The sequence below is a fragment of the Oryx dammah genome, unplaced genomic scaffold, assembly GCF_014754425.2.
Source record: "Oryx dammah isolate SB20612 unplaced genomic scaffold, SCBI_Odam_1.1 HiC_scaffold_15, whole genome shotgun sequence".
Classification (NCBI taxonomy): domain Eukaryota; kingdom Metazoa; phylum Chordata; class Mammalia; order Artiodactyla; family Bovidae; genus Oryx; species Oryx dammah.
Genome location: NW_024070199.1, coordinates 47,390,872 through 47,415,271, shown reverse-complemented (window position 1 = coordinate 47,415,271; position 24,400 = coordinate 47,390,872). Strand labels below are relative to the sequence as shown.

At 58.5% G+C, this 24,400-nt stretch overlaps 1 protein-coding gene across 1 annotated transcript in view; it reads left to right on the top strand.

Annotated features, from left to right (window-relative positions):
* The window catches only part of KCNQ1 (potassium voltage-gated channel subfamily Q member 1), a 375,829-nt gene that overhangs the window by 55,137 nt on the left and 296,292 nt on the right, over positions 1–24,400 (top strand). Inside the window, exon 2 of the mRNA XM_040255313.1 lies at positions 1,859–1,949. Coding sequence (XP_040111247.1) covers positions 1,859–1,949 — 91 coding nt within the window. The remainder of the gene's footprint in view (positions 1–1,858; positions 1,950–24,400) is intronic.

The following is a 24,400-nucleotide window of genomic DNA, read 5'->3' as shown; positions in this document are numbered from 1 at the left end:
ACAGCGTGACCGAGGCCGACACAGTGTGGAGGGTAGTGAGCTCTGAGCCCGGAGGCCCAGCGGCCCCCAGGGGGGGCGCTCCTGGGGGCCCCCCCGTCTCTGGCCCAGGGCCTCCACTGAGGTTCACACAGTGTGGGTGGGGTGGGGTCTCCGTGCGCCTACAAGCAGGAGCCGAGGATGTCCCCCTGCTGTACCCTTCCTGCAGGCCTGTCCACAGGCAGAGCTGCCGTGGCCAGACCCCGTCTTGGCAAGACTCTGTCCTCCCCACCCCCGGGCCTCTGTGCCCCGGCCTGGCGCGCAGTACCAAACGAGCTCTCTCTGCTCCGTGTGCATAGCCGAGGTCGTCCCGACAGTGACAGTACGTGGTCAGTTGCCGCCCTGGCAGCAAGAGTCAACAGGGACAGGCCTCGCAGAAGAGCGACCGCTGCCCCCAGGCCTCCAGAGCAGCCGAGCGGGCTGCGGGGCCCACCGCGACGCCTTAAGGGGGCAGAGATGCCACGTGGGTTCTGTGCATGTCCTCTGCCTCGGGAGGCAGGACCGGGAGAGAGTCCAGGACTTTTTACACACGTCCTGGCGGCGGGGGCTGGAGGGGGGGGGGCCCGGGGAGCCGTGGGCAGCAGGACCCGCAGACCTGGGTCTGGGCCCACCCCTTCCCCACCAAGGGTCTCTCTGCAGCCTTGGGGACAGTGGCATGGGGCACAGGGCTTTTGCCTCGGGGCTTCGGCCAGTGAGTCGGCATGATGACTGTGGGCCAGCGGGGGTGTTGGTGTCCTGACCTTTGCACCTGAGTGTGGCCATTCATGGCAAGCAGGGCTTTGCAGGTGTGACTCGGTAGAGGGTCTGGGTGTGGGCGACTGTCCGAGTCACCTGGGGCACTCTCAGTGTTACCGCAAATGTCCTTTGTTGGGGGGGGAAGGGCCAGACGGGAGGAGACCAGGCCGTCGTGCTCCCTGAGCCTCCCTGGGGCCTGGCCTCACCCTCCTCCGTGGTTTGGCTGCTTGGGGTTCACCCTCAGGGAGCGTGGAGCCCAGTCCCCGGTTTTCCCGTCTGTAGCATCTCTCCGCAGCTGACACGGCCGTTGTCTCACGGGGATGCGTGTTATCGTCTGTACAGTGAGTGTGGGCAGTGCGGGTGGCGGTGACGTCCTTTCCTGGGACAGTGTCGGTGGCTGGACAGGCTGTGCTGAAGCGTCTCCGTGGGCCGCAGGCGGGAGGGTTCAGGAGGAGAGGGTGCAAGGCGGAACACAGGTCTAGCCTTGGGCGGCCCCGGGGCTGACCCCGAGTCCCTGGCTGCACGCCCGCTGCTGAGAGGAAGCAGCCACGGGCTTTGTCGATGGGGAAGCAGGCTGGAGGGTGGTGTGGGCCTGCTTCCTGCGGCTGCCTGCGCCCCCGGGCCGGGTGAGCCCTCGTGTCGAGCACACCGCATGTTGTGGGGACGTCCATGGAACCTGCAACTGCCACCCTGTGTCCAGGACGTTTGCCGCCCCAGAGGAAGCCCCTTGGGCCCCGTGGTCCCCAGGCGGCTCTCTGCCCATGAATTTCCCCTCTAGATCCTTGGAGACCATGTGGGCAGCGCCTGGCTTCTTGGCCTGGGCCTCCGAGGCCCATCTGCCCGTAGCCTGGGTCAGAGCCCATCCCTTCCTGGCCGGGTGGTGACTGCCTGCTGTCGGCTGTGCTGCAATTGGTGCGCGCCTGGCGGTCGGGGCTGGTGGCACTGGGAGCCCTCAGGCCCCGGGCGGAAGTGCCTGGTCCCTGGGCAGTGGGCGAGCCCCCTGCCCGCGCCCCTTCCTGGGCCGTGTCTGAGCAGGCGGGGTGGGCAGCCTGGCGTGGCACTGACTGCGTGTGCTCCTGTCCCACAGCTTCCTCATCGTCCTGGTCTGCCTCATCTTCAGCGTGCTGTCCACCATCGAGCAGTATGTTGCCCTGGCCACAGGGACCCTCTTCTGGATGGTACGTACCAGCGTGAGGGGCCCTGCGCTCTTGCCCCCGGGCAGGTGGGCTGCAAAGTGAAGCCCGCCACTCCTGGCCTCTCCCACCCATGGGACCCTGTGCCGGAGCCCCACGGCGGGCTGGCTCTGGGGGCTTGCCCTGACACCGGGGGCCTAGAGGTGGTGGGGACCCCACCTTCCTGGCTCCCTACCTTGCCAGGATGTGACCACTGGCCTGAGAAGGCAGAATAATGATGGGCCCCTGGGCCTGGTGGTCTGGGAGGGCTTCTGGGAGGAGTAGGCTGAGCTGGGAGGGAAGGAAGGACAAGAGGATGTGGGCACCAGGTGCTGGGGTTGCGGTCTGCTCGGCCTGCTGGCACAGAGGTCTGCGGGCATCCCTGCCCCTGCCTCCAGCCTCAGCCCAGGGTACCCCTGCCCTCGCCAGCCGATGGCTGTGAGCTGGGGTCCCCGAGTCCTCGTGACGCGCCTCGAGGCAGCGCCTGTCATACTTCACGCAGTCGGCTCCACCGGTCACCCATCGCCTCTGCATTCGTGCTCACGGAGTTTCCCCTTCTTAGGTTAGAGCTGTCTGGGTGGATCTTGTGACTTTGAATTGTTGGGTTTGTCGGGCACTTCCTGGTGGAGGGATCCAGTCTGCTCTCACCCTGTCCCTCTGTCTGGCCCCCCGCCCCAGCACCACTTACTCCAGAATGTGTCTTTTTCCCCCACGCAGCTGGGGACCCAGACATCCAGGGCTCTGCTCTGCGGCCTCCTGTTCTGTCCACAGCTGCGTCTGCATCTCCATGACGCTCCGCTTTACCGTGCGGTTACTGTCGGGGCCCCTCTTCTCTCTCAGGGGTCCCCTGGCGATTCTTGCTTGTCTCTTTTCCCCAGTGACCTTTACGATCAGCTTGTTGGGCTCCCAGAAAACGCCCGTTGGTGTCTGATGAGTGAATTTGGGGAGGCCAGCATCTCTCTGGCGTGGGGTCGGTCTGTCCACGGGCAGGGCGTGTGTTTATCAGAAGGGTTTCATGGTTTGGGGATGTGGATTTTAGACAGCTGTTGTTGTTATCATCAATATGCTAACAGTCGTTTGTTGCCATCGGCAATGGAACCTCTCCCACTGTTTCTGGGAGGTTTTTTGGTGTCCAGGAAGGCGGCTGCTCTTGTTGCCTGTGCAGCCTCTGAGTTCCTCTGTTCCGTTACTGTTTGCGGGGGTTTGTCCTCCGACCCTCTGGAGTCGTCTGTCTGGAGTCGCTGCTGCTGGGTCTGGTCTGGTGCCTTGGTTGGGTGTGGAGACTGGCATCCCTCGGTCGCTCGGGCTTTACGGGGCGGGGCGAGGGGGCTCTCCACGTCTCCTGAGGGAACGCGCTGGCCTGGGCAGACTGCTGCGCGTTCTGGGTTGGGGGTGGCCTTCAAGCCCCGGGAGAGGGCAGGACTCCACTGGGACGGTGTCCTCTCCTGTGTATCGTCATTCTGCGTGTATCTGTGTCGTGACGTCCTCTCCTTGTGAAGACACCAGTCCTGTGGGACGAGGACCCACCCTAGGGACCTCATTTTACCATAATCACCTCTTTAAAGACCCGTCTCCAAACACAGCTGCATCTGAGATTCTGAGGTCAGGATCCCAAAATAGGGATCTGGGGGGGTCATAGCTCAGCCCACGAGGCCCCTGAGTGACTGGATCGGCGCCCCCTCTGCTGGAAGGTTCACCAAGAGGCCCCCACAACATTGAGTCCCATCAGGGTAGGGGCCCCCGGAACCCCCCCCGACCTCCGCCACCCAGCCTGGGCCCTGTGGCACCGTGGGGTCCTGGTTTGCAGGCCACTTGGCCCCACCCTCCTGAGGCTCAGGCAGGGCCCCCAGGTGCAGCCCACACGGGATTTTGGCTCCTGAATCACCGCTGATGTCAGCGCATCCCAGGCCTGGCTCTGGGGCTGGAAAGCAGACCATCGAGGGTGTGGGTCACCCCAGGACAGCTCCGGGGTCGGGGACAGGCCCTGGCGGCCTCGGGCCCGGCCTCCTCTCTCCCTTTGGCCTGTCTGGGAGCTCCCCCCTGACACTGCTGTTCACAGTCACACTGGAGTCCTTGGGTTTTCATGATGCGAGGAGGCCCAGAGCTGAACGTGGTGGCAAAGGGGCCCCGGGACCGTCCCCGGCTCCCCGCCTCCTGGAGGAACTGACCGCGCACAGTCCAGGCATCGCTGAGGTCCGCGCGCCTCCTGGTGGCTGTGCTCGGAACTGCGGTCTCCTCCCTGAGGCTTCCTCCGTGGCTCAGTTGGCAAAGAATCTGCCTGAGATGCGTGAGACCCGGGTTCGATTCCTGGGTTGGGAAGCGCCCCTGGAGGAGGGAAAAGCTACCTACTCCGGTATTCATGCCTGGAGAATCACATGGAGAGAGGAGCCTGGTAGGCCACACAGAGTCAGACACGATTGAGCAGCTAAACCACCCCTGCTGAGGATCGGGGCTCAGCTGGAGCTGGGACTCTGGGGGGGGGGTGTGCCAGCGAGCAGCCCCCACCTCCCAGCAGAGGGCCCCTGCTGCGGGTGCATCGCCTGTTCCACACCTCCCCGTTCTCTCTGCCACACTTGTGCCCCCCGAGGCGCCCTCTCCACACCGCAGCTGTTGGCTTGGGGGCGGGGGGTGGGGTGGGGGTGGGGGTTTGCCAAAACCAAGCTCTGATCATTCTGGAAGCTCTGGTGGGCTTTCGGATCTGCTGGGCCTCTTGGGCCCCCAGTACTGTGCACTTCCTCTCTCTTCCCGCCACCCCTGGTTCCCTCTGCTCCCGTGCAGTTTGCTGACCCCTGACCCTGGGCCCTCCCGCTGCCTCGGGGCCCTGGCACATGCTCCTGCGGGCTGACTGACCCCTTGACCTGTCGCGAGACTGCCTTCCCGCCTGCCCGTCAGGCTTCGACTCGGCCGTCACCGCTGGCGCCCCCCACGACCACCATCTGCTGGGGCTCCCCCTCCTTAGTGAGCCCTGCTCTCCCCCCAGTGGCTGGGCACAGGGGTCTGCAGGCTGAAGCGGGGAGCCCCAGACTCTGTCTCCTTCCTCTGCCGCCACCCCGCCCAGAGCAGGGGCCCATGGACAGCACCCGCCACAGGCCCACAACGGTGCTTCTGGGTTTGGACACTCTGCTTTGAGTCCAGGAGCCCACGGGGGGCTCCGTGGGGCTCCCGGAGCTGCCGTGGGGTCCTGGGCCTTGGCTTCCCCATCTGCGGAACAAAGGCCTGGGGGAGGATGGCCTCAGATGCAACCTTTTGATGGCCTGTACCGAGTTCCCAAAGATTTCGTAACTCACTGGCCTGTGGAAACAGGTCTTTGTGGTGGGTTTGAGCTGACCATGTGCAGCCAGCTTTGGAGTCATGGCCATGGGGCGGGCGGTGGGGTATCAGTGTCACCGGGAGGAATGCAGCCGCGGGGGCCCAGGCTCCAGGAAAGATATGAATTGTGATATGAATTATGTCAGGGGTTGGGGCATGAAGGAGGTAAGAGGTGAAGGGGGACCGGGGGGCGGACAGGGTGTCTGCAGGGATGCTGAGGGCTTCCTGGAAGAGGGGGTGCCCTGAGGGTGGGAGGAGGAGGTAGGTGGGTTGGGGGGCCTCCAGGGGCAGGCCGGGACCACCCCCTGCAGCTGGCAGTGGGCAAGACAGGCCCGGGGTCCCGGGGCTCTGGGTGGAGGCGGTGGCCGGGGCTCCCTGGAGAGGCTGTGGTCTGCGGGCTGGGGACAGGCATGACCCCAGGCAGGGCGTGACGGAGGGAGTGGGTGTGGGCAGGGGCTGCAGAGGCGGTGGTCGCAGGCCCCGAGGTCGGCCGCGCAGGCTGGGGCTGCAGGACACCAGGTGGCGCTGTTGCCCGTGGTTCGAGGCTGCCGCTGGCCGGGACCCAGAGCTCCGAGCCAGACCGCAGCCCGGAGCCTAGGAGGGGCCCCAAGAGCAGCTCGGAGCTTAAATGGTGGAAAACAGTCCTTCGAAGCTGTGTTTTCCCACAGAGCCCATATGTCTTCCTTCCTTTTCATGTGCTGGTTTTTATGGGGCCGGAGAGCTGCTGTCTCAGCTCCGGGCAAGGGAGCCTCGGGCGGCCTCCAAGGGATTAAGTGTTTTGCTGAACCAGGGAGATCTGGGGGGGCTGAAAAAGCCACTTGGGGTGGGGTCTCATCGCTGCCACGGGGTCTGTCCCGGGGCTGCGGGCGGCTTGTTTGAGATCTGAGCCCTGCTTGTGGCTTCCGGGGAACAGGGCTCCCGACACGGTTCCTGAATTCAGAGGAAGGGGGGTGTGTGTGTGTGTGTGGGTGTGTGTGTGTGTGTGTGTACACGTGTCTGTGTGCAAGCGTGTAGCGCGCCTGTGTGTCTGCTTGTGCACATGGCCGCATGCACGCTCTGTGCCCGTGTTTCGGCGTGCACACACGCCTGTGGCCGGGCTCCAGCTCTGGGCGGCTCTCCTGTGTGCCCCCCCGCCCCCATCCCCCCGCCGGCCTGCTGCTGTGGCAAACACACCCCCTCCCTGCTCCCTAGGGGAAGAAACCCTGGCTGGGCCCAGGTGAGGGGCTGGTTTTTGTCTCCGAAATCGCAGGGTGTTTTTTTTTTCTTTCCTTTTTCAAATCCCACACAAAGAGAGAGGCCCTCAAAAGCAAAGCACAGACCCCGCGTATCCTGAGCTTCTGGTGGGAGCATACCAGGGATTGTCCTTCGATGCCTGCGGTTGAAAACCCCGTGAGCCGCAGCCCGGAGGCCTAGCGGATGAGGTCATCGCCGAGGCTTCCTCCCTGGCCCGGGCTCCCGGGGGCCCCTCCGCAGTGACCCAGCCCTCCCTCCAGCTGGATCACCCACCCTGGGGCCCTGGCTCCCCCAGCACAGGCGAGAGCGTCCCGCCCTCCAGGCCTCAGTTTCCTAGCTGCGAATCCAGGCCCCACGGGTACCCTCCCCCCGACACGTCCCCTGGCCCCTCGGTGGGCCCCGCGTTTCTCTGGAATGAGGCCTGGGCTCTGTCTCCTGACCCTCGGCTCCAGCGCACACCCTGCTCGCTCCGGCCTCTGCAGGCCCGCCCGTTCCCGGCCCTGCTCCCTACACCCTTCACGTGCCGATCAAGGCAATGGCGCCGAGTCCGGGCCTGTGGCCCCTGCTAGCCACGCTGTGAGCCTCTGCATGGACAAGGTGAAGCTCACAGAGCCTGGGTCGCGTCTGCCCAAGGCTGAGCTCCCCGTGGCTGGCCCAGGTTCTCTGTGAACAGACCCCAAGGTTGTGTCTGCCCCTGGGCTGTTGCCTGCCTGGGGGGCTGTTCTCTCAGCTTTCCCCTCTCTGCTTGGTGAACTCCTACACATCCAGCAAAGCCCCACTCCTGTACATCCGCTTCCGGGGCACCTTCCTGCTCACCCAGCAACACTGCTGGCTTTGTCCTCTGGCCCCCATGTACCCTGGGGAGACGTGTCCCCACTGCGGGGCCCTGAGCCCCTGGGCCTCTGTCCCCAGCACACGGGCACTGCCTGGTGGGGACTGTTCCTGGCTGCTGGGGCCTTCTCTGTGTTCTTCCTCAGGATGTAGCCAGCCTACGCGCTCCATCCTGGTGTGGGGGCGTCCTCACCTGCGTCTGTTCAGCAAGGTTTCTATTGCACCCACTCTGTGGCAGGGTCACGGGCTCTATTTCTGTGCCCAGGGTCCTCCCTGGGGCCTGTGTAAGACGGGGCCAGTGCCAGAGTGTGGGAGGGCCTGACCCTCCCCCTGCCCCCCAGGAGCCAGAAGGCTGTGGGGCACCCTTCTGTGTGCACACGAGCGCCCTGCCAGGCCAGGGTTGAGTTGCTGCCTGGCTCAGGCGTCCCGCTCGGCGCGCTGTGGCACGGGGACTCTGGGCCGCTCCATGGGCGGAGCAGAGCCTCCTGGGTCTGGGGTAGAAACACTGGGAGGTAGGGGCAGCTCCCCACAGCCAGTGTGCCTTCTGGATGTTTCTGTGCTAGCTCCTGGTTCTGCCGTGGGCACCGGTGGTGGCTCAGGTGCCCCGGAGGCCTGACCGTGGGGTCTGACCCTACAGCTCGGGGTACGGGGGCGTCGTGGCTCCGGGCTGCAGAGGGCCCACCCCTCCTGAGGCCCCGCTGCGAGCCGCCCCCAGGAAGGCAGTGAGCAGGAACCCTGGCCCCCGGGTGAGGGGGCTCAGGCGGGTGTGGGGGCTCCCTGCTGCCCCTTGGGCAGAAATGAGCCGGGGGCCCGCCCTGGACAGTGCGTGGCTGGGGGCGGGGCAGACTGCTGGGTTTGTCTCTCACGTGCCCGGAGGGGTGGGTGAGGCTCAGGCGGCCCCCAAACCCCCCCATGTCTGGGTGCCCCCAGTGTCCCCTTGAGAGCCCATGAACAGAGGCTTCGGGGCCACCAGGCAGAATTTGAAGCTGCTGCCCTCAGGGGGTCTTGGCTAATTCTCCAGAGCCCCTTGGCCACCCAGTGGGGACCCCTGAGAACAGGAGCCCCCCGACCCATGATTCTGTGGATGTGGGCCCAAGCCGCCTGCCCCGTCCCTTGAACAAGGGGCCCTGCGTCCCCGCCCCCGGGATGGCCCCCTCACTTCCTCCAGCCTCTCCGGGCACTTCTGTGCCTTCGCCCCTCCTTGTGTCTGTGGCGTTCCCCCCTCTGTGCGTGCTCGCCGCGGGCTTGTGGCCTCTTTGGCCTGACGGGGTCCCAGCTCTGCCTGCGGGGTCTCCCTCCTAGGCTCTGAGGGGCCAGCGCCGCCACCCTTGCCCTGTAAGTGGGAAGGACCCCCGCCCTGAGGATGTCTGCGAGGGAGGCGGCCAAGGGCTCGAGGGCGCAGGGCCCCCGTGAGGCCCGGGGTGCTGGCTCTGCGTCCCACCCCTGGGCCATCACGCCCGCCCACCAGGGGTCCCTGGCCCTGGGGCTCCTGGCCGCGTTCCTGGCCTGGAGGCAGCTGCTCCTGAGGGGACAGCTGACATTCCTTCCTGCGGGGTCTGCCCTCGGCCCGGAGCCGTGAAAACGGGAACCCTCAGCTGTAACCGGAGCCTTCCGCGGGGCGCGGGGCCCTGTGGGTGGAGGGGTCCTGGGGCGCCTCGCGCGCACTAACAAAGGCGCCCTCTGTGAAGCCCACGCTCTGTCGCGGGCCGAGACTGTCCTGTCCATCAAATCAGTTTGAACCAGGGGCGGGGGGGGGGGGGGGGGGCGGGGGGGGCGCCTGGGCAGGAGGTGGAGGGAACTGCAACGTGTTCGAAACTTTCCCGAAAACCACGTAACCCGATCCCGTGCAAGTGGCCCAGGCTGGGTCGCGCCCTGGGCTGGCCAGGCAGTCTTGTGCGCGGGAGGACAGGGCCCCACCTGGGGGCGGAGGGCCGGGGTGGGGGCCTGGCCGCGTCCACCTGCAGCCCAGATCCCATGGGAAGCGGGCGCCTCCTCCGATCTCCTCCCCCAAGGCCCCATGTGGGCCCCGGGCCCCCAGCGTTTCCTCCGGGAGGAAATTGGAGTTGGGGGCCTGCGGCTCCCGCCGGGCGGAGGGTGCTCTGCGGTCCAGGGGGGCGCCTGTGATGGCCGCGTGGAGGCCCCGGGGCTCTGCCGGCTGTGAGAACCGGCCGGGTCCGGGTCTGGCTCTGTTTCTTTCCCTGATGTTTCCTGTTTTCAGGCTGTAAAGCTCTGTGAGGCGAGGTGGGAGGTGGGTGCCGGCCTCTCAGCTGCCTTCTGGGGTGTCTTTGCCGGGAGTCCACTGAGAGCCCCTGAGGGCACCCCGTCTGCCCAAGGCCCTCCCAGTGAGGAAGCCTGTCCCACCGGGCCCATGGCCCCCGGGGCCCCTGGAGGGAGAAACAGTCGCCCTGCTGGTGCAAGCAGCTGGCCCGGCGCCTCCCTTGGGCAGGAGTCGGGCAGGAGTCGGGCAGGGCTCGCAGCAGGCCCCACAGCCGCTCCTGACACCTGCGGTGCCTGTGTGCGTGTTTGCGTGGCTCCTGGGGCTTTCTTAGGAAAGACCCCGATGCTGGGAGAGATTGAGGGCCAGAGGAGAAGGGGGCGACAGAGGATGGGATGGCTGGATGGCATCATCGACTTCATGGACATGAGTCTGAGCAAGCTCCGGGAGATGGTGAGGCAGGGAGGCCTGGTGTGCTGTGGTCCACGGGGTCACAGAGTCAGACACGACAGAGCAGCTGAACAGCAGCAGAGCTTCCTCTCCTAGCCGCCAGGTGTCGGTGGCCTCGCTCCCCAGCTCCCCCCACCGCACCCTCCCGTTCTCCTCCCTTTTCGGAGGCCATGGTGACTCAGCTCCAGGCAGGGGTGCAGGTGGGTGGGGCCGAGTGGGGGCCCTGGGTCTGGACAGATGGGAGCTTGGCTTGGCCTCCCGTGTCGAGCCAGGGGCCCCTCTGGCCCTCCTGGAAGGCACCGACTGTGCAGGCAGGGGGTCTTCCCTGGCACCCAGGCCCCCCATCAGCCGGCCCCAGGAAGAGAGTCTCCACACTCTGCCCCCCATGGCGTGGGTCCTGCTGGGGGGGGTCTGCTCCGTGTTTTCTGTCCCGCCAAAACGCAGGGCCCAGGACAAAAGTCAGACACTGGGGCGGGGGCGCCTGCTGCGGCCCGCAGCCCCTCCATCGGGGATTTAGCGGGATTAGAGTGTGCCGTCCGTGGGACAGGTGTTTCCTTTATGCTGGGCCCGGGGGCTGCAAAGGAGCGCGTCATTAAGTGGCACATTCAGTGGGGTCTCCGCTCGGGGTAGCTGGAGGGCCGGGTTTTGTTAGGGCTTGTTTTCACGTCTGACCCTGGCCAGCTGGAGGGCCTTGTTTTAAGCTAGGGGTAACAGCTGACATAACATGACGGGATCAGGCTGAACAGGCAGCCGTGCCGCCGGGGGCTGGCGGGGGCTGGCACCGGCGCTCCACGTGGGGGCTCACGGAGGGCTGCCCAGGGCCGTCGTCAGGGATAATAGGATGAGCCCGGTGGGGCCTCGTGGCCGTGGGGTGCGGCGTGGTGGGGTCCGCCAGCTGTCACCCCCCGGACGAGTGGGCCGAGGGAGTCGCCGCTCTCTGGGTGGGGGCTGGGGGCTCGCAGGTGCCAGAATAATTGCCCAGGAGCCTGCATTCAGATGGGCTATAATCGCGCTCTCTGCCTCCGCAGGTCATGGAGAATGGGAGCCAGGGGCCCCGGCCGTGCGCCCATTGAAGTGTGTCATTGTATAGCTTCACGGGAGGGCAGAAAGGGCTGGCACAGCCCTGCGGGGTCGCGGGCTGCCACCATGCCCCTTGGCCGCCCCCACCCTGGCCCCGACTCACTAAACAGGCCTGGGAGCAGGAGGAGGCGACTTCTCTTTCTGCATTTTCTGCCTCTCAGTTACGCGGTGGTCGGGCACACTGGGTGGGTTAGGTAGAAGGAGGTAGCTGTGGGGGCCCCTGGGCCTGGGGGCTGCTGGCAGCCCCCTCCCATAACCCAGCGGGAGACCCTCCTGAGCAAGGCCTCCTCCATTTCCAGTGGGCTGCCCGTTACCTCCTTCTGGGCCCCTGGGGGCCCTCCTCCCTCCCCAGCTGGGCTCAGGAGGCCTTGATGACACCCATGAGTGCAGAGGGGGCTGAGAGAAGCCCTCCAAGCACCCAAGTGCTATCGCTCAGTCGTGTCCAACTCTTTGTGACCCCACGGGCTATAGCCCGCCAGGCTCCTCTGTCCATGGGATTCTCCAGGCAAGAATCCTGGAGTGGGTTGCCATTTCCTCTTCAGGGGATCTTCCCCACCCAGGGATCGAACCTGGGTCTCCCGCATTGCAGGCAGATTCTCTACCACCTGAGCCACCGAGGAAGCCCAGGCATCTGAGGGTCATGGGGACTTGGGGGCGACGAGCCCCTCCTCACACACACGGGTCTGTGGGCGCCAGTCCCACTGCGCCGCCCCGGAAGGCGAGTCCAGGCTTCAAACCGTCACACTTCCGCTTCCCCTCGGCTGGTGACTGTGAGACGGAGACCGCCCCCAGCCCAAAGCTCACGGCAGGGGTCTCGCCTTTGCGTTTCCAGGTTGACCCAAGCCCGCTGGGCTGAGAAAAGTTCCACCGGCTGCCTGGCACCCAAGCTGGGGTGGCCGCGAGGTGGTGATGCCCATTTCCCGGCTTGGTAAAGGCGTGTCTTGTCCAGCCAAATGCTGCCAGAGAGGCAGGCGTACCCAGGGATGCGCGCGTACACACACACGGGGGACATGCACGTGGAGGCTTGTGTGTGTGGACACACTCATGTGGTGTGCACACTCAGGCACATCCATGTGTCTGCACGCACACGTGCACACAAGCACGCTCAGCCCAGAGCTCCAGCCGGCAGGGAGCGAGACCCCCTCGGGGCCGCGTTCCATCTGCACGGTTAATCCAGACCCTGTCAGCGCGGGAAGCTGGATGGGAACAAAATGTGAAGTGTGTGCTGAGAGGGCGGCCTTCCCCCGCCCTGCTGGCCTGTGGCGGCCTGGTCAGTTTCCGAGCACGACAGAGCTGAGGTTAATTTGTGTTCGGAACACAGTTTGGTGGGGCTGGGAGGGAATGGCATCTTTATTTCATCTTCAGTTTCTTGAGCTGGGCTTGTGTCTTCTCCCAGACCATTCTCTGAGCCCAGCCAGGAGGGTCGGGGATGGGAGCTGAGGTCCTTGATGCTGGGGACCAGGCTGGGTCCGTGTGCACTCATTTCTCAGCATCACCAACCCCTCAAGGTCCCTGGGCCTGGCTGCAAAAGCCTGAACTTGGCCCCAGAACGCTGGTGGCCTCACTGTGTTCGGGGTCCTGGAGAGTGGGCCTTGACTCCCTCTGTTGGGGTCCCCCCACTTCTGCTCAACGGCTCTGTCTTCATTTCAGGTTCAAGGTGATCTTCCTCTAGATGAGGACATCTCTTAGACTACTTAGTGGCTCTGGGATGTTGGGAAGAGGTCTTCTCGTCCTGGGAGCCTGCGAGGATTTCTGCTGCTGGGAGAGTCCTCCCTAAGCTCCGTCAGTGGTCTCTGTGTAAATGAGCAACTGGAGGCAGCTGGTGCCCCGTCTTCAGAGGGTCACAGTGAGGGGCGGCAGGCCTGGGGCTGCAAGGTTCCAGCTCTTTCTAGTTCGGAGTAGGCTTGCTGTGGTCAGTGACTCTGCAAGGGCCCAGAACTGGGCTGTGAACCCTCCTGGACCTCACCAGAGAGACTCTAGGTGGTGGGAAGGAGTCCAGACACACCCCCAGCTTGCTCAGGGTCCCCACCCTCTCCGGACCTCAGCATACAGCTCAGTGCTGTGGTGACTCAGGTACCTGGGGCCGTGGGTGTGAGGGTTCTCAGTCCAGGACTGATGGCCTCGAGGGCCAGAGGGACCCGGTCAGCAAGTGGCCTCCCCTTCCTGGCGGGGTGGGGTGCTGGGGAAGTAAGAGGGAAGGCCTCAGTGCCTCCCACAAGTGCCTCAGTTGGGAGCCAGGGACCTGGATTAGGAGTCTTTTTGGAGTACTTCTGGGTCTATTGCGCCTGAAATGCAAGGGAGACGGACAGACAGACAGAGAGGCTTGGGCTTGCAGTGGCGGCTGGGGGACCTTTATGCAGTAGCCTCTGGCCTATTGACTGCTCACTTCAGCCAAAGCCAGCTTTAACGCAGCGTGATTGGCACCTGCTCGATGGCCGTGTTAAAAGCGCGTGGCAGACACTGTGAGGCCGTCCCCCCAGAGCTGTCCTCTGGCCCGAGGCCCCCTCCTGCCGCCCGTCCCCACTTAGGCCCGTCGGCAGACACGGATCTGCTCTTCACGGGGTCCCCTTGTCAGTGGATCCCACGTGCATGCCCCTGTCTGGCGCCCCACGGTGTTTCTCGGAGGTGCGTCCAGGGGGTTGCGTGTGTCCATGGGCCGTCCTTTTTGTTGCCGACTTGTGTTCCGCTGGGTGGATGGACCACAGGCTGTTTATTCAGTCACCTGGTGGCGGGCCTTCGGGTTTCCCGTTTAGAGCTACTGAGAAGACATTTGCACTCCAGTCTTTGTAAGGACTTGTATTTCTTCTTTTTTTTTTTTTTTTAAAAATATGTTTTATTGAAATAGTTGATTGACAAATGTTAATTATTGCCATACAGCCAAGTGATTTAGTTATATTCTTTTTAATATTCTTTCACATTATGATTTATCACTGGTTACTAAATAGAGTTCCCTGTGCTATTCCAGTAGGACCTGGGTGTTTATCCATCCTGTATATAATAATTTGCCTCTGCTAACCCCAAATTCCCAAGCCTTCCCTCCTCCCTGCCACCCCACTTGGCAACCACAAGTCTGACTGAGACCCCGTGGACCGCAGCGCACCGGAGTCTGCGAGTGAGTGGAACGAGCAGGGCGACGCCATGCAGCCCTGCCACGGTGACGCCGCCAGGTTTCCAGGGATGTCCTTCATTAGGCCGAGGAATTTTCCTTCTAGTATTAATGCTAATTATTCTACCATGAATGCATGCCGAAATTTGTCCAGTGCTTTTTCTATACCTCTTGAGATAATCACGCTTTTTTCTTCTTTCATCTCAATATGGTAAATTATATTGATTGATTTTTTTCAAATGTTAAACCCAGTTTGTGTTTCTGGATACACCTGACTTGGCCATGTTGTATTATTACCTTTTTTGGGGGTATATTGTCGAACTTAATTTGCCAAAATTTTGCTAAGAACTTTCGCATCTAAGTTCGTGAGGAATAATGCCTATAGTTTTCCTATGGTGTTTTCGCTTTTGGTGTCAGAGTAATGCTTTCTGGTAGCCTGTTCCGGGGAGTGTTCTCTCTTCATGTGGGGAGAAGAACTGTGTAGAATTGGTCTTTTTTCCTCCCACCCCCCCACAGTGTCTTTTCCCCCTTGTTTCTATCTCTGAATTTATTTATTTTTTTGAATGGCCAAAAGCAATTCATTGTTTCTTTCACCCTCTTGAAAATATTTTGTGAGCTGGAGAATTGTTCTTATTTCTTACCTCTATATGGGGTGGAATTCGTCTGTAAAGCCATCTAGGCCTGGACTTCCCTTATGAAAAGACTGTTGACTAGATTTTAAGTGCATTTCATACTTATATTCAAGTTATCTATTTCTTCTTGAGTAGAGTTTGTGTTTTGTGTGTTTGAAGGGATTCGTTATTTCACCCAAGATGTTAAATTTATTTATGAACAAAGTTCATGGTATCTCATTATTATTATTAAACAATGGTAAGATTGTGGTAATATCTCTCCTCTTGTTCCTGTATGTTGGTAATTAGTGCCTTTTTTTTTTTTTTAAATGATCAGTCTGGCTAGAGTTTTAGTGATTTTGCTGATTTGAAACAACTAACTTTTAACTTGGGGTTTCACTGGATTTTCTTCGTTTTTGTTATTTCATGGCTTCTGCTCTGATTTTTCCTGCTTGCTTAGTTTCAGTTTTCTCACTTTTTTCTAGTTTCTTCAGGGAGAAACTGAGGTCATTGATTAAGTGAAGTGAAGTTGCTCAGTTGTGTCCAACTCTTTGCGACCCCCTGGATTGTAGCCTGCCAGGCTCCTCTGTCCATGGGATTTTCCAGGCAAGAATACTGGGGTGGGTTGCCATTTCCTTCTCCAGGGGACCTTCCCGACCCGGGGATGGAAGTGAGGTCTCTGCACTGCAGGCAGACACTCTGCCCTCTGACCCGCCAGGGTGTTGACTGAAGGCCTCTCTTACCTCCCAGTGTTGGCGTTTCGTGGCCTTTGTGGTTGTCGTTCAGTTGCTCCGTTGTATCCGACTCTGCAACCCATGGACTGCAGCACCAGGCTTCCCTGTCCTTCACCAACTCCCAGAGCTTGCTCAAACTCAAGTCTATCGCGTCGGTGATGCCATCTAACCATCTCATCCTCTGTCATCCCCTTCAATCCTTCCCAGCATCAGGGTCTTTTCCAGTGAGTCAGTTCTTTGCATCAGGTGGCCAAAGTATTGGACTTTCAGCTTCAGCATCAGTCCTTCCAATGAAGATTCAGGACTGATTTCCTTTAGGATGGACTGCTTGGATCTCTGTGCAGTCCAAGGGACTCTCTAGAGTCTTCTCCAACACCACAGTTCAAAAGCATCAATTTTTCAGTACTCAGAGTCTTCTTTATGTCCAACTCTCACATCCATACATGACTACTGGAAAAACTATAGCTTTGACTGGTCCAAAGACCATTTTAGTTGCATCTCACAGATTTAAATGTACTATGTTATTTTCATTCCATTCCAAATATATTGATATTTTCTAATTTGTGATTTCTTCTTTGATTCATGGGTTATTTAAAAGCATATTACTTACTTTCCAAACATTTGTGGATTTTCAAGATGCTTTGTCTGTTACTGATTTCTACTTTAACCCATTTGAAGTAAGAGAAAACACTTAACATGATTTGATTCTTTTAAGATTTGTTAAGACTTGTTTTATGGCCCAATATGAGATTTATCTTTGTGAATATTCCATGCATGCTTGAAAGAAGTGTGCGTTCTGCTGTTGTTGGAAGGACTGTCCTGTAAATGTCAGTTAGGTCTTTGTGGTTGGCAGTGTTCTTGTCTCTTGCGTCCTCACTGATTGCGTGTCTGCTTGTTCTATCAATTATTGAGAGGGGGGCTGGGTATCAGACTCTGCAGCTATGATTGTAGATCCGTCTTTTCCTTCTTCCACTTTTAGTAGCTTCTGTCCAGTGTTTCTAAGCTTTGTCACTGGATGCATTAGTATTTAGAATGGCTATGTCCTCTTGTGACTAACCTAGATAGTATATTCAAAAGCAGAGACATTACTTTGCCGACTAAGGTTCGTCTAGTTAAGGCTATGGTTTTTCCTGTGGTCATATATGGATGTGAGAGTTGGACTGTGAAGAAGGCTGAGCGCCAAAGAACTGATGCTTTTGAACTGTGATGTTGGAGAAGACTCTTGAGAGTCCCTTGGACTGCAAGGAGATCCAACCAGTCCATTCTGAAGGAGATCAGCCCTGGGATTTCTTTGGAAGGAATGATGCTAAAGCTGAAGCTCCAGTACTTTGGCGACCTCATGCGAAGAGTTGACTCATTGGAAAAGACTCTGATGCTGGGAGGGATTGGGGGCAGGAGGAGAAGGGGACGACCGAGGATGAGATGGCTGGATGGCATCACCGACTCGATGGACGTGAGTCTGAGTGAACTCCGGGAGATGGTGATGGACAGGGAGGCCTGGTGTGCTGCGATTCACGGGGTCAAGAAGAGTCGGACATGACTGAGCAATTGAACTGAACTTGATGAATTAACCTGTTTATCCCTATGAAATGTCCTTCATTCTGGTAATTTTCTTTGCTCTGAAATCCGCATCGTCCAGCTTTCCCTTCATTCGTGTTCACATAGTGTATCTTTTTCATTTATTTTATATTTGACCTCTTTGTGTCTTTATATTTAAAGTGTGTTTCTTGTGTGCATGTAGTTGTCTTCATTCATGAATCACATTTAAATATTCTTCTCTTAAAGGATACGATAAACTTATCCACTTGTGTTAATACAATTGACATTCTTGGTTTTGCTCTGTCACAGTCTGTTACCATCACGCGGCTCTTGTCATAGTTACTGTGGCAGTTTCCTCAACCAGATGTGTGTTCTTTGCTCTTTAAAAATATTTAGAAAGGCTTGTGCTTTTGTTCTGAGAGTTACTTTTGTCCTTACACCTTTTAAAATTTCCTCAGTGGCTTATTTTTTGACCATGCAAGGTGGCATGTGGGATCTGAGCTCCCAGACTAGGGATCAAACCCATGCCCCTGCACTGGAAGACTGCGCTCTGCACTGGAAGGCCTGCACCCCTGCACTGGAAGGCCTGCACCCCTGCACTGGAAGGCCTGCACCGCTGCACTGGAAGGCCTGCGCCCCTGCACTGGAAGGCCTGCACCCCTGCACTGGAAGGCCTGCGCCCCTGCACTGGAAGGCCAAGTCTTAACCGCTGGGCCCAGGGAGGTCTTTCTCCGTCTTCGTCTCTCACTCTGGTACCTGGCTTGTTGGTGTCATTTCTCTCCTGTAAGCCCCACTTGTAGCCTGTACCACAGACAACAGCCTCGTTCCATTCCCTGTTTTTGAGTCTCCCCCCACACATCTAGGATCAGCAAATGAATGCTCAGAGGGTGAAAAAGGATGAGTGATGTGGGAGGTGGGGTCCTGGTGGCCTCGTGGAGCCCCGTGTCTCTCTGTCTTTTCCCTCCTTTTCCTCTTTACTTTAATTTCAGGCTGAATTCCCATCTGGGGTGCGGAGGCTCGCCAAGTCTACTTACTTGCCCTGGCTGTTAAGACCCATGCGAAAGGGAGCCTAAGGCGAGGCACCCTTAGATATTCAAGCGAGCACCGGTGGCCCAACGTAGATGGTACCAATTCCTTGTCTGGAATTTTATTGGTCTTCCGTGTAATCCAAGTTATTCAGCCCTCTTCCTCCACTTAATTTTCTTACTACACTGTTGTTTCTTAATCTAATCTTATATCAATCAATAAACAAGTCTTTCCTCGCCAACGCCGTCCACCCTTCGAATTCCCTGGACCCACCGGGGTTGGACCCCGGCAGTGGAGCAGGTGTTTCTGAGTGGGGGGGACGGATCGAATCATCTGCGCATTTGGGGGACAGTGGTGCTCTCCACAGGGAACAGCTCCATCCACTAGACCCTCAGCAAGTGTGTGCCTGGCCCACGCGCGCGTGTGTGTGTGTGCATGTGCATGCATGGGGGGTCAGCCTCATGTGCAGGGTTGAGGGCTTGCTCCGGGCACTTGAGCTTTTCCTCCTGGGAGCCAGTTCTGGACGTGTGATGCCTCTGGCTGGTAGAGGAGGGGCGGGCAGGCTGCACCAGGAAGCGGGGAGGTGATAGATGGTGGCTTGACCGGAGATACCATGGATGCACGATTTTCTTTCTCAAAAAAAAGAGAAGAACAATAAAAAGCTGACCGTGTAGCAAAATAGAGAAAAAGGAGGAAATGGGGTGGGAACTTTTTCTTATCATGTTATCTGCTATATTCTTATGTCTATTTTTAAAGTCTCACATTGAGCTAAGAAAGAAAAATCTCTGTTTAGCTGAAAAATTTCCTCCCGCAGTTGTTCCTGTGCCCTTTCTCAGCCTTGTGGGCGCAGAGGGCACCCTGATATCCTGTGGGGGTCACGGGAACATGTCTGCAAATGGCAAGATTTACCAGTCCCTCAGGGAAAGTGTTTGTGCAGAAGGTGTAGGTCTGTGGGGAGGTGGGGTTGTCTTGCTGCATTGCAGCCTAGTTGGCTGAGTGCAGGTGAGTGTGTGCACGCTTGCCAGAGGGCGGGCCTAGGGACCCTGCCCCGCAACCCTGACCCTGGGCAGCTGCAGGGGAGCTGGAACTGGTGGAAGCCATGTGGGGTCTCTCCTCTGTGTTGCCCAGCTTGTCACCGTCTTCTCCACCCCTGTTTCGCTCTTTGGTGTCTTGATACCCTCACCTGCTGGTCAGTTGTCCTGGTGGCTGGTGTGAGCTCCCAGGCCCCAGACCATATCTGGAGCCCCCGCACCTGGGGTGAGGTGTTGTCTCAGCTGCCAGCTCCAGGGAGGAGGTGGTGGTCCCTGAGGGGCTGCAAGGGGCTTCAGAGGTGGATCCCCCATCCAAGCCTTCAGCTGAGGCCAGGGTCCTGCCTGTGGTGGGCAGTGTGGGAGCCCAGCGCCGCCGAGTGTGCTGGCTACGGCAGGTCTGTCTCTGGAGGCCTCCGTGCCTGTTTACGTGGAGGGCCATGTGCTCCTGGAGGCCTGCCGTGTGTCCACCCAGCACCAGGGTGGACTCTCCTGCCCCACTGGTGCCTGTGACGGGGCCGAGAGGTGGTCTGCATGCTGCGGCCCTTCCTCTAGCAGGATGTGTGGCCAGCGCCCCCGTCCTGCTCAGCCCTCCTCTGCCACCGATGTGGGGCCTTGGTCCCCTGCCACCAGCCACCCAGCGTGAGCCTGAACCCACGCTGCCATTTGTTGGGCAGGGAGAGCCCAGGGCCACTTTGTGGGTGGGATGCAGGGGGCTCAGGCCTGTGGGGGTGGGGACAGGCCTGGTTTGGCGAGTGGGTCTGTAGTGGCCTGAGGGTAGCCGTCCCAGGGCCCCGGCCACACCACAGATGGAGAGAATGCCTGGAGACACTGTGACTCCATGGGCAGAGCACGCCAGTGAAACGTCCTTCAGATTAACTTTATAAAACCAGCAGATTCTGCTACAGAAGAACAGAGCCGAAAGCCTAGGAAGTTCCCGCTTCCCCCCCTGTCATGAGCATGGCCCCCCGACTAGAGGCTGCGATTAACTCAAGCCCACGGCTCCCGTCAGGGGTCCTGCTGGGCTCTTCTCTCTGCGGGTTTTGACAAATGTGCGGCGACGTGTGCTCCGGGTCACACAGAGCGGGCTCATCGCCCCCGCACTCCCCCGTTCACCCCCTCCCCCGGGGCCCGGCCACCGCTGCTCTTTTTGCGTCTCTCGAATCGACAAAAGCCAACACCGCGGGCTTTGGCCTCTGTAAAGTGTGAGGCCCTGGCTCAGGCCATGTGTGGGAGCCGGCGGGCCGCATGCCCTGCCCCGGCCCCCTCACAGTTCGAGGGCTGCCCTGCCTCCTGCCCTGCAGGCTCTCGCCCAGCCAGCGGGGAGGCCCACCCCTCCCCGGAGTCTGGCACCTGCCCGAAAGCGGGAGAGGGGTCTGGGTCCCATCTCAGAGTGGCCAGGCCCTGCTCGTGGTTCTTCTTTTCCAGAAGTGTCTGCGCTCCATGGCCATGAACTAGGCTATGCTCTGAGCACACCTGGGCTTGGCTGGTAGGGGTCAGAGGTCAGGCTCTCTGACCTGGGGTCACCAGGCCCCAGAGGGCGAAATGTCCTCCAGGACTACATGCCTATTGCAATTTGGGCGTGGCCTTCACTCTGTCCCGGGTCCGAGCTCTGCTGTCCCCAGTCCAGAGTGTGCCAGCCACCAGCTCCTCTCCCCAGCCAGCCTCAGCAACACCCGTGGCATGGTGGCCGGGACAGACCTCTCCAAGGGATAATCAGATCCTGTCCCGTCTTGTTTAGAACCCCCTGGAAGCTTCCCAGGCTGGGAAGGGTCACCCCCTGCTCCTGTGACCAACAGAGCCCCTTGAGGTGAGGTCCTTGCCCCACCAGCCGGCCTCCCGACGCGGCCTCCCCAGGGTTCAGCCTTCCTGCCTGTCCTTTACGCGGGAGCTCAGATGTCACGAAGCAGGGCAAAGGCTAACAGAGTTTTGCGAAGAGAACACATTGGTCATAGCAAACACCCTCTTCCAACAACACAAGAGAAGACTCTACACATGGATATCACCAGATGGTGAACATTGAAATCAGATTGTTTATATTCTTTGCAGCCAAAGATGGAGAAACTCTATACAGTCAGCAAAAACAAGACCAGGAGCTGACTGTGGCTCAGATCATGAACTCCTTATTGCCAAATTCAGACTGAAATTGAAGAAAGTAGGGAAAGCCACTAGACCATTCAGGTATGACCTAAATCAAATCCCTTACGATTATACAGTGGAAGTGAGAAATAGATTTAAAGGACTAGATCTGATAGACAGAGTGCCTGATGAACTATGGACGGAGGTTTGTGACATTGTACAGGAGACAGGAATTGAGACCATCCCCAAGAAAAATGCAAAAAAGCAAAATGGTTGTCTGAGGAGACCTTACAAATAGCTGAGAAAAGAAGAGAAGCAAAAGGCAAAGGAGAAAAGGAAAGATATACTCATTTGAGTGCAGAGTTCCAAAGAATAGCAAGGAGAGATAAGAAAGCCTTCCTCAGTGATCAGTGCAAAGAAATAGAGGAAAGAAATAGAACGGGAAAGACTAGAGCTCTCCTCAAGAAAATTAGAGGTACCAAAGGAACATTTCATGCAAAGATGGGCTCAATAAAGGACAGAAGATAGCAGAAGATATTAAGAAGAAGTGGCAAGAATACACAGAAGAGCTATACAAAAAAGATCTTCACATTCCAGATAATCATGACTGTGTGATCACTCACCTAGAGCCAGACATCCTGGAGTTCAAAGTCAAGCAGGTCTTAGGAAGCATCTCTACGAACAAAGCTAGTGGAGGTGATAGAATTTCAGCTGAGCTATTTCAAATCCTAAAAGATGATGCTGTGAAAGTACTGCACTCAATATGCCAGCAAATTTGGAAAACTCAGCAGTAGCCACAGGACTGGAAAAGGTCAGTTTTCATTCCAATCCCAAAGAAAGACAATGCCAAAGAATGTTCCAACTACTGCACAATTGCACTCATTTCACACACTAGCAAAGTAATTCTCAAAATTCTCTAAGCCAGGCTTCAACAGTACGTGAACCCTGAACTTCCAAATGTTCAAGCTGGATTTAGAAGAGGCAGAGGAACCAGAGATCAAATTGCCAACATCCATTAGATCATCAAAAAAGCAAGAGAATTCGAGAAAAACATCTACTTCTGCCTTAATGACTATGTCAAAGCTTTTAAGTGTGTGGATCACAACAAACTGGAAAATTCTGAAAGAGATGGGAATACCAGATCACCTGACCTGCATCCTGAGAAATCTGTATGCAGGTCAGGAAGCAACAGCTGGAACTGGACATGGAACAACAGACTGCTTCCAAATAGGAAAAGGAGTACGTCAAGGCTGTATACTGTCACCCTGCTTGTTTAACTTATATGCAGAGTGCATCATGAGAAATGCCAGGCTGGATGAAGCACAAGCTGGAATCAAGATTGCCGGGAGAAATATCAATAACCTCAGATACACAGATGACACCACCTTATGGCAGAAAGTGAAGAGGAACTAAAAAGCCTCTTGATGAAAGTGAAAGAGGAAAGTGAAAAAGTTGGCTTAAAGCTCAACATTCAGAAAATGAAGATCATGGCATCCGGTCCCATCACTTCATGGCAAATAGATGGGGAAACAACGGAAATAGTGACAGACTTTATTTTGGTGGGCTGCAAAATCACTGCAGATGGTGAATGCAGCCATGAAATTAAAAGAACACTTGCTCCTTGGAAGAAAAGCTATGACCAACCTAGACAGCATACTAAAAAGCAGAGACATTACTTTGCCAACAAAGGTCCGTCTAGTCAAGGCTATGGTTTTTCCAGTAGTCATGTATGGATGTGAGATTTGGACTATAAAGAAAGCTGAGCACTGAAGAACTGATGCTTTTGAACTGTGGTGTTGGAGAAGACTCTTGAGAGTCCCTTGGACTTCAAGGAGATCCAAGCAGTCCCTCCTAAAGGAAATCAGTCCTGAATGTTCTTTGGAAGGACTGATGCTGAAGCTGAAAGTCCAATCCTTTGGCCACCTGATGCAAAGAACTGACTCACTGGAAAAGACCCTGATGCTAGGAAGGACTGGGGGCAGGAGGAGAAGGGGACGACAGAGGATGGGATGGCTGGATGGCATCACCGACGCGATGGACTTGAGTTTGAGTAATCTCTGAGAGTTGGTAAGGGACAGGGAGGCCTGGTGTGCTGCAGTCCATGGGATTGCAGAGAGTCAGATACAACTGAGCAACAGCTGACTGACTCAAATGTCACTTCCTGGGGGACCGGCCTCCCCTCCTCCCTTTGCCCTCCTGCGTCAGGCGGGGGTCGCGGTGCTGGGGCCTCCCGGGGAGGGCCTGAGTTGCCAAGCTGGGCCCTCTTAGTGGGGTGCCCTCGCTTGAGGAGCCATGTGCATGCTCTGAGGTCTCAGGGGGCCCTGGACTGTGAGAGGGGGCGTGCATGGGGGTAGGGGGCTGCAGCACTCCTCACGGTGGCCTGGGTCATGTCCCAGGGTCAGAGTGCTGGGTGAGGACCTGGCCCACACGTGAGCCCAGCCCTCCTAAGGCAGATGGGTGAGGCCATGAGTCTGGGGGCCTCCTGGCTGGTGGGGGACGGGTCAGGAGCTTCTGGACAGAGCCTTCACGGGCCTGCTCGGCCTTGGGCCGGGTTCAGTGCGGGACTGGGGTTGGGGTCTGGGCGGTAAGGTCTGGACATCGTCTGGGCTTCCAGCTTCATTGGCACCTCCTTCCTGAGCGTCCGTGCTGAGTCGGCCTGGGGGCCTGGGTGTGGACCAGGGACAGGGAGCCGGGGGAGGTGGACGCCGAGGGGCTCAGCAGACGTGGGTCTGGCTGCGTGGTGGGGGCAGCAGGTGGGGAATGTCTGCCCTGGAGGCTGGGGGCTGCAGCCACCAGGGCACGGAGGCTCCGAGCTCGGTGGGCCTGGCAAGGGCCGGGCACCCACTCTGGGCAGATGAGGGGGCAGTTTGTCACACAGGGTGATTTTAAAATAATCTCCCCAAACCTGATCTTCCACTTAGCACATCTCTCCCTCTGATATACCAGCTCGTCTTTGAAACCGTCCATTTACTCTCCCGTCTCTCGGACTGGTTTGTGATGTTTCTGGTTCTCGTTTCCGTCCCTGAAATTTCTCCTCTCTAGGTGCACAGTTCAGCAAGTCCTGGCAAACCTTTACCGTCTCTGCGTCGCCACCGCAATCAAGACCTGGAACGTTCCCCCCACCCCGAAGTCCCTCTGTGCCCTTGGCAGCCCCCCCCCCGCCCCCGCGCCCCCAGCACCTGGTAATCACGGACGTTTCCTGTCCCCATGGCCCTG